The following is an 11,325-nucleotide window of genomic DNA, read 5'->3' on the forward strand; positions in this document are numbered from 1 at the left end:
TCCCAGACGAACGCACCTGTGAGCCCTACCAGTTCCGCTGCAAGAACAACCGCTGCGTGCCAGGTCGCTGGCAGTGTGACTATGACAACGACTGCGGGGACAACTCAGATGAGGAGAGCTGCAGTACGTGCCGCCTTCAAGCCTTTGCTATCCTGGGAGCTGGCTGTGCAGTGGAGAGGGGAGCAGTTCAGGTCCCTCCAGCCCCTCTGCCTGCTGATGCTCCCAGCTATGGGGGGGAGCATCAGGCTTGCTGGGGAGCCCGGGGAGCAGCCTTCTCCCCCTGGACAGAACATGCCTGACTCCAGGCGTCTGGCTAGCCTGGTCCCACAGCCAGGGCTGGGCTGCTGGCTGTTCTGAGGAGAGGCCCCCAGTGGGACAGGTAAAAGGGAGGAGGTGACCCCGATGCCCTCCCTGGCAGGCAGCACACTGGCCCTGCACGGCCGTGCTCACCCACAGGGCTCGCAGGTGCCTCATCCTGCTCGCGGTGGAGCAGCTTTGCTTTAGAGCATCACCCCGTGTTTGGCCCCAGCCTGGCAGGCAGCACCCTTTGAAACAGTTTGGCCTGGGAAGGTGGTAGTGACATACTGAGCCTTTGGGAGGGGAGCTCTGGAACCACCTGAACCCAGGTCACAAACCTGGACCTGGACCAGCGTGCAGGAAGGCGGCTGGTCCCCAGAAGCTGTGGCAGACGATCAAGTTGCTGCCCCTTTGAGTTACTGCTTGTTAGCGGAACCATGCCAGCACCTGCCCCACTGAGCAGCAGAGGACTGTGACCGTCCACATGGATGAGACAGTTCTTGGGGCTCTGCTGCAGGCAGGAGCCTGGTCCTGTCCCTCCACAGGGGCCCAAGCTGCCCATGGCACGGCACTGGGGTCTGCTGCCAGCTGCAGGGGCGCGGGCAGAGCCTGGCCCTCTTCCCACCGTGCAGCGCCCGCCCCAGGTCCCTCTGTCTCCCTGCAGCTCTCTAGGGTGCAACTTTTTTTCTTTTCTGTTGATTTCATGTCGTGTTTTTGAGTTTGTGCCATTTCACTTCATCTTATGTTTTTCTCCATTTTCACACTGTCGTCATGGGGCGCTCAGAGGTAGGTTCCTGCCAAAATCTTTTAATTCCATGTACAGTCTCTCTAAAATAAAAGAAGACAATAAATTCTAGGTGAGGGCAGAGGGGTCAGGACTGGACAACCCAGGCAGATTTACTGAGTATCAGCACCAGTATCTCCCTCCACTGGAGCTGCAGTCACAGAGGGTCTGACCCTGCTGCCTCCACTACTGGGGCCTGTGCATGGCTCATACTTGGTTCCAAAATCTGTTACCACCTTGACCCTTCCTGCTCTGGCTGGACACCCCCTGCCCCTCTCTTCCCCCTTCCGCACTGTGGCCAGGGGTGCCGCCTGCCCCCATACATCCTACACCTGGGGCCTCCCCAGGGCAATGGGGAGGGGAGGGGGCTTGAAGAGCCGTCCTGGGCAGGAGGCTGAGCCGCATGCCGTCCTCCTGCAGACAGACTTGGCGCCAACGGTGCTGGTGCCAGTCCAGCAGGTGCATTGATCTACGAGGGGGAGTCTGTCCCCGTGCCCTGCAAGGCAGGGACGGGTGCGCCAGCTCTGCCAGATCTGGCCAGGGTGCTGCTGCCTTTCCTCCTGCCTGCTGCTGCCAGTGGGTCGGCAGACACGGGCAGCAGGGAGCTGTGGGACTAGTGCTGCCTTCAGTGGAGAACATCTTGGGGGACACGTGCAGCTGGGAAGCTGCCAGAAGCGAGTCTGTATGGCCGTAGTACCCCCTGAAAACCCATTTCCCCACAGGGAGCCGGGACCCCTGGAGTGGGATGGGAAGGGGGCTGGGAGGTGGTATCAACCGTGCCCCTCTCTGGTAGTTCTCCCGGCTCTGCTTGCACCCCACCCTGTCCCCAGTGCCACTGGATGCGTGTCTGTCAGCCTGTGCCCCCCCCAAGCTGTTGGCCAGGGAGACCTTCTGCCCTTGCAGCCCTGCCTGCAGCCCACACTCGGGAACACCCCGTGTTTTCTGTCCACAGCACCCCGGCCCTGCTCAGAGAGCGAGTTCTCGTGTGCCAACGGCCGCTGCATTGCTGGCAGGTGGAAGTGTGATGGGGACCACGACTGTGCGGATGGCTCTGACGAGGTATGATACCGAAGACAGGGGCTCCCTGCCAGCGCCTTCGTCTTGCCCGTGTGTGGGAGTGAGGACACGTCCCACCCAGTCTGCCTATGCCGGTGGTCCCCCACCACCAAGCCGGGGCTGAGAGCCTGGTTCTGGGTGCCATCATGGGACAGGAGGCTGCCATGGCTGGAGCTGTCGCTGCTGACCACCGTCCCTCACCCTTCCTCTGCAGAAAGACTGCACACCACGCTGCGAGTTCGATCAGTTCCAGTGCAAGAATGGGCACTGCATCCCCATGCGCTGGCGCTGTGACGCTGATGCGGACTGCATGGATGGCACCGACGAGGAGAACTGCGGCACTGGAGGTAACGGCGGTGCTGCGTGGCTCCCTCGGGGCTGGTTGTCTTCCCCCCCCATGCCCTCGTGTCTCCTGTATCCCCACTGTGGGTGGAAGCCCTCCCCTATGTGTGTGTCAGCACTGCTCTGCCCAGCCCCAGGGCATGCACGCACACATATCTGAGCCCTAGAGAGTCCCCAGCTATGCTGGAAATTGGAATTGTGGCCCCAGACCGGTGTTTTGGCAGCCAGGCAGCACCGGCTGACATGTCTTCTCCCCCTCCGTGCTGTCACAGTTCGCACGTGTCCCCTGGACGAGTTCCAGTGCAACAACACACTGTGCAAGCCCCTGGCCTGGAAGTGTGATGGGGAGGATGACTGCGGGGATAACTCAGATGAAAACCCTGAAGAGTGCTGTGAGTGACACCGCGTTGCCTCTCCCCGGTCCTGGCAAGGCCCCTGCCTGGCACGCGTCTGCCTGTAGGGGCAGCAACCTGCCCTGACCACCCGCATACTGGGTGGGGGTGACAGTCCCAGAGCTTGGGCACCGCTGCAGGTACCTGTGGGGGCTGTGGGTACCTCTGGCAGCTCCACATGTGCCCTCTAGATGGGTCCCCTCTGGGGCGGCCAGTGGGGCCAAGGGGGCAGGACATGGCTCCAGTTGAGAGAGTGGAGTTGCAGAAGTGCTGAGCTGGGCATAGGGCTGGCAGTGGGGAGTGGAGGCTGGGAGGGCAGGAGGCTGGGTGAGAAGAGGGCTGACCCCCACACAGCTGGGCCAGCAACCGGGCGATTGATTTTGCTTCAGTCTCTGCTTTAGTCTCCGGAGCGCTCTCACCCTCATGGGACAGGCCTCCCCGGAGCGTGGGCAGAGGCTGAGCAGCGGCTCGTGACAAGTGTGACAGCCTGGCTATGGCGTCTCCTTTCACCGTCACCGTTTGTTTCTATTTGCTGGTGCAGTGAAATTCCAGTGTCCCCCCAACAGACCGTTCCGCTGCAAGAACGACCGGGTATGTCTGTGGATCGGTCGACAGTGTGACGGCATTGACAACTGTGGAGACAACACGGATGAGAAGGACTGCGGTGAGTGGGGCTGCCCGTGGGCACTACTCTGCGCCCAGCGTGGACAGGGCAATGGGTCACCGCTGCCCTCGGGCTGGTCCTCGCAGTGCCCTGGGTTTGGCCCAGGTGTTGGGATTTGCTTTGCCCACTCCTTCCCAAAACCGGGAGGCGGGTGCAGGCGTCCTGGGTCCCTGCCTGGTCCCTTCCTCTGTTGTTCACACCCTGAGGCTCCTATGGGGCTGGGTGCCTGGGGACATGGAGCGTCACAGCTGCTGCCCATGTTCCCACAGAGTCACCCACAGCCAAGCCCAAGAGCTGCAGCCAGGACAAGAACGAGTTTCTGTGCGAGAACAAGAAGTGCATCAGCGCCAACCTCCGCTGCAACTTCTTTGATGACTGTGGAGATGGCTCTGATGAGGAGTCCTGCTCCCACGGTGGGTGGGAAGCTGGGATGTCGGGGCAGGGGGGTGAGGGTGGACACTGGGGAAGCCACAAAGGCACAGGTGCTGACAGCACATCCCACCCCAGACCACAAGTCGTACGACTGTATGACCAACACCACCATGTGTGGAGATGAGGCCCAGTGCATTCAGTCGCGGTCCACCACATACTGCACTTGCCGCAGAGGCTTCCAGAAAGTGCCAGAGAAGAATTCCTGCCAAGGTACTTCCTGCCGCTGTCGGAGAGGGTTTGGGGTCAGGCTGTTGGGTTTACGGTTGGTTTTTGCCAGTAAGATGTGTCTTCCCACCTGTGGAGTGGCTGGGGCATCGGAAATGGTGTCCTTGGGGCACAAACATGGGGAATGGAGAGAGACGGGTTCTCCAAGCCCTGGGTAGTGCAGACGAGCCCCCAGAGAGGGGCTGGCCCTGGCCGTGTGTGTGGGGGCACCCTCCTGGTCTCCCCCCTGACTCCCATCCCCTGCTGCCCAGACGTCAACGAGTGCCTGCGCTTTGGGACCTGCTCCCAGCTCTGCAACAACACCAAGGGCTCCCACGTCTGCAGCTGCGCCAAGAACTTCATGAAGACGGACAATATGTGCAAGGCAGAAGGTCAGGACGGATCGGGGGCCTGTGCAGATCCTGTGCATGCCCGTGCCGCCCTTCCCTCCCTGCTCAGGACCTAGCACAGGACCTAGCCGCTCTTCCCTCCCTGCTCCTCCTCCTCCTCCCCATGCACCTCTGCCCACCCTTCCTTCTGGCACTGCTGAGGGCAGGCGCTGGACTCTTGTCAGTGCCGTCAGTCTGTCCTTCCCTGGCAGAGCAAGCCCCAGGGGGGTGCCAGGCTCCCAGTGACCCCATTCCCTGCCCCTCTGCAGAGCTGGGCTGACCCCCGGCTCTTGGCCCAGCCTGCACCAACAGCTCCTCCTCCACAGGCTCTGAGCACCAAATCCTCTACATCGCGGATGACAACAAGATCCGGAGCATGTACCCCTTCAACCCCAACTCGGCCTACGAGCCAGCCTTCCAGGGCGACGAGAATGTGCGCATCGACGCCATGGACATCTACGTCAAGGGCAACAAGATCTACTGGACCAACTGGCACACGGGCAGGATCTCGTACCGGGAGCTGCCTGCCTCTTCCACTGCCTCCACCGCCTCCAACCGCAACCGGCGCCAGATCGACGGTGGCGTCACCCACCTGAACGTGAGCTCTGTCAGGGGCACGGCGGGAGGCACTGAGGCCGGGCTGCCAGCATCCTCTGCCCTCACCTCTCCCGCATTTCTGCCCTTCACAGATCTCAGGGCTGAAGATGCCGCGGGGAATTGCCATTGACTGGGTTGCTGGGAACATCTATTGGACAGACTCAGGGCGGGATGTCATTGAGGTGGCGCAGATGAAAGGCGAGAATCGCAAGACACTGATCTCAGGCATGATCGATGAGCCCCACGCCATCGTAGTCGACCCACTTAGGGGGTGAGAGACTCGAGCCATTTTCTCCTTTCCCTCTGCCCAGCCCTCACCCCAACTCCTCTTACCAACAAGCCCATCCATGGTGGAAGCTCGCTGTGCCCCAGCATCGCTCTCTGTGTCAGCTCAAGTTGCTGTGCCTGGGAGTCAGCTGGCCCACGGGGGTCACATCAGTGACTCTAGGACGCTGCGGGGAGAACACGGGAGGGTTTCTCCGCCAATGGGGCGTCGGACTGTCCTGCTTTTCCCCTCCTTGCTCCCCTGCAGGGAATGACCTGCCTGTGTCCTTCGCAGGACTATGTACTGGTCAGACTGGGGCAATCACCCAAAGATTGAGACGGCCGCTATGGACGGGACACTGCGTGAGACCCTGGTGCAGGACAACATCCAGTGGCCAACAGGTGAACAAAGACAGGTGCCAGGAGGGGTACAATGGGTGACAAAAGCCCTGACAGGAGGGCTGTACACCCTGCTCCTGTCGGGGACGCTCAGCCTGGATGCTCTGAGCCCCATGGCAGCAGTGTGTAAGGGCAGCAGGGGAGCTGCTCTGCTGGTCACTTGGTCAGGAGGGGCTCGGGGTGGGCTGGGGGCCTGTACCTCACCGGGAGGGTGTGTGCCCCTCAGGCCTGGCTGTGGACTACCACAACGAGCGGCTGTACTGGGCCGATGCCAAGCTCTCTGTCATCGGCAGCATCAGGCTCAACGGCACTGACCCCGTCGTGGCCATCGACAACAAGAAGGGTAAGCAGCACCCGAGACCCACCAGAGCCGCAGGGAGGAGAGGGACCTGCCGGGGCAGGGAACGTCCCTGGGGTGGGGTCCCGGCACAACCTGACTCCCCAGGGCCCCTGGCCTGGGTCGTGCTGCAGGGCAGACACCAGCACTGAGCCAGGGATACTCGGCAGACGGCAGTGAGGATGGGTTTTCCTCATTTAATGCTCCACAGCAGGAGCAGAGCCTGCTGGCACTGCTGTCCCCCTCACGCCATCCCCCTCGTACAGGGTGCAAGGCTCTAGCCTCAAATCCATCCAAAATCCCTAATCGGCCCTGCCCAAGGCAGCGAGCAGCCAGCCATGCCACCTCTGCCTGCACATGTCCCCTCTTCACTTCCCCAGGGCTGAGCCATCCTTTCAGCATCGACATCTTTGAGGACTACATCTACGGTGTCACCTATATCAACAACCGCATCTTCAAGATCCACAAGTTTGGGCACAAGGCTGTCACCAACCTGACATCTGGCCTCAACCATGCCACCGATGTCGTGCTCTACCACCAGTACAAGCAACCAGAGGGTATGTGCTGGGCCCAGGACCCCTGCCCTGCTCCCAGGGTGGGAGGGAGGTGCCCGATCTCTGATGGGAGGTGTCGGAGGGCGAGGGGAGAGCTGGCAGAGCTTGGGGCAAGAGGGGACTCAGCTTCCCTCCCCAAAGTGGGGGCCATCTGGACGGGCAGAGGAGGAGGGGTTAGTGGGGGGGGGTGGATTGGGGGAGGCCAGCTGCAATGGAGAGCTGTCAGCTCGCAACCCCAGGGCATCGGTGGATGGGCACGGGGCTTGGGCAGCTGTAGGGCCGTGGGGGATGTCCTGAAGCTGTTGAGGAGTATTTGTTTGCCAGGAGGGCTGTGAGTCACCCTGCTATTCTCCCCCCGCCCCGTGTCATCCCCTCCCCTCTTGGCAGTGACCAACCCTTGCGACCGCAAGAAGTGTGAGTGGCTCTGCCTGCTCAGCCCCAGTGGCCCCGTCTGCACCTGCCCCAATGGCAAGCGCCTGGACAATGGCACCTGTGTGGTCATTCCCTCGCCTACTGTCTCCCCCGTTGGTAGGTGGTCTGGAGGAGGAGGAGGAGGAGAAGGGGGGTCCTGCCAGGTATGGTCCCGCTCATCTCCATCCCTCCCTCCCAGTGCCCACCACCGACACCTGCGACCTGGTCTGCCTGAACGGCGGCAGCTGCTTCCTCAATGCCCGCAAGCAGGCCAAGTGCCGCTGCCAGCCGCGCTACAACGGGGAGAAGTGCCAGATCGACCAGTGCTGGGACTACTGCCAGAATGGGGGCACGTGTGCCGCCTCCCCGTCGGGTGAGGCTGCTGGGGGCAAGCCTGGGGGTCGGGGCTGGTCCTGGGCAGACGGACGGACAGATAGGGAGCACGCTAATGGCTCTTGTTCTCAGGCATGCCGACCTGCCGCTGCCCCACCGGCTTCACCGGGCCCCGGTGCAACCAGCAAGTGTGCACCGACTACTGCCTGAACAACGGCAGCTGCACCGTCAACCAGGGCAACCAGCCCAACTGCCGCTGCCTACCCACCTTCATCGGGGACCGCTGCCAGTACCGTGAGTGCTGCCTGCCTGTGGCAAGGGTGGCTGGAGACAGCACCTGCGAGGTCGGACTGCCGGGTCCCCCTCTTCTGGGGGATGCTCTTTGGGGACCTCTCGGGATAGCGCCTGAGAGGTTGGACTCCCAGGTCCCCCTCTTCTGGGGGATGCTTTCTGGGGACCCAGGGTGGTGTGCTCCATGGGGGACCAGGGCTGCAAGTGGTCTGAGGGTCCAGTGTGGGGCTGCCCACCCTGACCCCATCATCCCCTGCAGGGCAGTGCTTCGACTACTGTGAGAATGATGGCATCTGCCAGATGACGGCCAGTGGCACCAAGCAGTGCCGCTGCCCTCCGCAGTTCGAGGGCACCCAGTGCCAGGACAACAAATGCTCCAGATGCCAGGAGGGCAAGTGCAGCATCAACAAGCAGAGCGGAGAAGTCTCTTGCATGTAGGTGCCAAGGACATCGAACTCGAGGGAGGAAGAGGGGATGGTGGGCACAAGGACCCAAGAAAAAAAACTGTGTCCCTGTGGCCAGATTGTTGGGAATCAGCCACAGCTGAGATGCTGGGTCAGTAATTCAGGGCAGCTAAGGAATCTGAGAACTTGGGGCCCCTAGAGGAGGCAATGGAGGTGTCTCTCCCCCAAGCCCACACTGATGTCCCAGCACCCATCGATGTGGCACAGCCATGAGCCGTGTTGGAGGGATGAGCTAACAGCCTCTAGTGAGCAGAGTCCCAGGTCCTGGGTGGGGGAGCACGGGGCAGGCCGGGGGTACATGCGTGCCTGATCCTTTCTGCGCTGCAGCTGCCCAGATGGCAAGATAGCACCCAGCTGCCTGACCTGTGACAACTACTGCCTGCATGGTGGTACCTGCTCCATCAGCGACAAGACGCAGCTGCCCGAGTGCCTGTAAGCAGAGCTGGGGGCTGGGGGGGTGGCAGGGCACTACGGGTGGGCGACTTGCCCTCCCAAGCAGAGGGAGCGCGTGACTGACAGACCGCGATCTGTATGCCCCCCCCAATCCCCAAGTCTGTGCCCCACCTCTCCCCCTCCCCGCATGCTGTCCTACCCCTGCTAACCCCAGTGCTCTCCCTGTGCTCTCAGGTGTCCAGCGGGGATGACAGGGACGCGTTGCGAGGACTTCATTGTCAGTGAGCAGCAGAGCAACCGTATGTATGGGGCAGTCTTGCCCCGGGGGGGGCACTGCAGGGCGCAATGCCAAACCAGGAGGGTTGGAGGCGCATCTTTGCCTGTGGAGGCAGGGTTGCCCTGTGCCCCCGTGCAACTCCTGAACCCCCTTCTTTGGTGGCGAGGGGGCAGGTCTTTTACTGCAGGGCAGGGCCAGCCCAGGCTGCTGGACCTGCTGCTGCCCAGGGCTTGGGGTGCGTGGGCGCCAGCCCCTATACATGCTCTGACTGTACCCGCACCTCTCCTCCCGCAGGAACGGCCTCCATTGTCATCCCCATCCTGCTGCTGCTCATCCTCCTCACCGTGGTGGCTTTTGTCTGGTACAAGTGGAGGATTAAAGGGTGAGTCCGGGCTGTTGGGGGCCAGGAAGAAGCATTACCTAGCCAGGACAGAAACTGTCCTTGCAGGGCTTGAAGGCCTCAGTTGTGCAGGACAAACAAGCAGGACCACAGGTGGGGGCCCTGTTCGCTGCACCCTCTGCTGCTGGCACTGACCCTCTGTCTCACACCCTCCCCAGCGCCAAGGGCTTCCAGCACCAGAGGATGACGAACGGTGCCATGAACGTGGAGATTGGGAACCCCACCTACAAAATGTACGAGGGGGAGCCTGACGATGACGTGGGGGAGCTGCTGGATGCGGACTTCGCCCTGGACCCTGACAAGGTGAGGAGCGGGGCCACGGTGGCATGGAGGGGCTGTCAGCTGCACGGGGTCCAGCCCGAAGTGGGGGATGCAGAGGGGGCATGTGCTGAGGCAGGGGGCACGTTGCTGCGGCAGTGTCAGGGTTCCCTGGGGCTGCTGTCTGTGCAGAGGGGGCTGGGGGGCTCCGAGGGGTCGCAGAGTCTTTGAGGTTGGAGTCTGTGGGGAGGGACAGCGGCAGCCACAGCGGCAGGGGTGCTGTACTGGGAGGAGGTTGTGGCTGGTGTGGGCTCTGGCTGAGGCAGCCTGGGGCAAGGGACGCCTCTGGGGACCGCTCTCGTGGGGAGGAAGGTGTCTGTGCCCCCTCCCACCTGCTCCCCCCCTTCTCTGCAGCCCACCAACTTCACCAACCCCGTCTATGCCACACTGTACATGGGCGCCCACAACAGCCGCAACTCGCTGGCTAGCACGGACGAGAAGCGGGAGCTGCTGTCACGGGGCGCGGATGATGACCTGGCGGACCCCCTGGCATAGGGGCAGGACGGGGGCAAAGGGCCGCCAGGCCGCAGCGCCCGGGCCTGGCACAGACACCCATTGCAGGAGGCGGGCAGGGGCCGGGGGAGCCAAGAGCCACTGTATAAATGTACAAATGAAGGATTATTACTTTTCTATGTGAGCAGTATTATTACCTGTATATTCCCCGGTACCAGGCCTCGGTGCCTCTCATTGCCAGATCCGGCTTTGGTTTATTTTAAATCTCTTTACATTGGGCCCCCCCTCCCTCCCCCTCCCACCCGCGGGACAAGCCAGTGTTTCGGAGCAGGGATGGTGCCGCAGTCGATGTGCCAGGACGAACTCAGTGGGGCCGCCGCAGCCAGGGCTGACGGGAGACATGGGGTTACTGCTATGTGGGGGCACAGGCAGCGATGGCGCAGGCAGGAGGGAGGCAGAGCGGGGGCCGCGCACTCCCCAGCTCTCGGCTCTGTCCCCCGCCTGGCTCCTGCAGCTCCCCTCACCGGAGGCCCCTTTTCCTTCCCCCCCAAATCTGCTGTTCCCGGGTCCCCCCTTCTCCTGCAGCTTGGCCTCTGCAAACCTCCCTCAGCCCCCCATTCCCCTCCATCCCCACCTTTTCCTCCACTGATCCCCCTCCCTTGCTCCCTGCCGTTCTTGGCTCTGCCCGACTGTTACAAGGGACAGGGACAAAGGCCCCCACCGCTGCTCCCAGCCCCACTGCGGTGTAGAGGGTCCCCGTCCCTGGCGGGCCCAGCCCCACAGCCCCTCGCTCCGGCTTGTCACCTGCACCTCGACCGCTCTCCAACATGCACATTTTTTAACAGGAAAAAAAAAAACAAAAACAACAAAAACATGGAAATGACCTAGCTTTTATAGTAGAAGTAAACAAACGCATGTGGGGGGAGGGCGGGGGGCGACCCCATCCTTTTATTGGGGGGAAATGTTTTAATAATTTTTGCTGGATTACTTTACAACTAAACAAAACAGATATTGTTATAAATAAAATTTTTAAAAACTGAAACACAGGCTGCTGGTTGGTGGGAAGGCACATGCCGGGGAAGCTGCAGGTGGCGGGGCTGGGGGGGGGCAGCCCAGGTACTGGCATCAGCTGGGCCCCCCAGGTCACTGGGTTTCGCAGCCCTGACGCCCTCAAAGCCCAGCAGTGCCAGTCCTGTCCCGGGGAGCAGTGAGGAGGGGTGTCACAGATGGGTGGTGTAAGGCAGGAGGATCCCACCAGGGCCTCTTGCTCCATC

The 11,325-nt window shown here is 62.0% G+C and overlaps 1 protein-coding gene across 1 annotated transcript in view; it reads left to right on the forward strand.

Annotated features, from left to right (window-relative positions):
- Positions 1-10,093, forward strand: part of LRP1 (low density lipoprotein receptor-related protein 1) — a 74,356-nt gene extending 64,263 nt beyond the window's left edge. The window contains exons 69-90 of the mRNA XM_010565196.1: positions 7-123; positions 2,034-2,140; positions 2,352-2,484; positions 2,752-2,871; positions 3,413-3,535; positions 3,805-3,948; positions 4,043-4,177; positions 4,444-4,563; positions 4,887-5,158; positions 5,250-5,428; positions 5,717-5,823; positions 6,047-6,163; positions 6,538-6,714; positions 7,099-7,239; positions 7,322-7,495; positions 7,588-7,749; positions 8,006-8,180; positions 8,538-8,642; positions 8,838-8,902; positions 9,175-9,262; positions 9,439-9,583; positions 9,953-10,093. Coding sequence (XP_010563498.1) covers positions 7-123; positions 2,034-2,140; positions 2,352-2,484; positions 2,752-2,871; positions 3,413-3,535; positions 3,805-3,948; positions 4,043-4,177; positions 4,444-4,563; positions 4,887-5,158; positions 5,250-5,428; positions 5,717-5,823; positions 6,047-6,163; positions 6,538-6,714; positions 7,099-7,239; positions 7,322-7,495; positions 7,588-7,749; positions 8,006-8,180; positions 8,538-8,642; positions 8,838-8,902; positions 9,175-9,262; positions 9,439-9,583; positions 9,953-10,093 — 3,047 coding nt within the window. The remainder of the gene's footprint in view (positions 1-6; positions 124-2,033; positions 2,141-2,351; positions 2,485-2,751; positions 2,872-3,412; positions 3,536-3,804; positions 3,949-4,042; positions 4,178-4,443; positions 4,564-4,886; positions 5,159-5,249; positions 5,429-5,716; positions 5,824-6,046; positions 6,164-6,537; positions 6,715-7,098; positions 7,240-7,321; positions 7,496-7,587; positions 7,750-8,005; positions 8,181-8,537; positions 8,643-8,837; positions 8,903-9,174; positions 9,263-9,438; positions 9,584-9,952) is intronic.
- The last annotated feature ends 1,232 nt before the right edge of the window (positions 10,094-11,325 follow it).

Source organism: Haliaeetus leucocephalus, unplaced genomic scaffold, assembly GCF_000737465.1.
Source record: "Haliaeetus leucocephalus isolate CR32 unplaced genomic scaffold, Haliaeetus_leucocephalus-4.0 Scaffold186, whole genome shotgun sequence".
Classification (NCBI taxonomy): Eukaryota; Metazoa; Chordata; class Aves; order Accipitriformes; family Accipitridae; genus Haliaeetus; species Haliaeetus leucocephalus.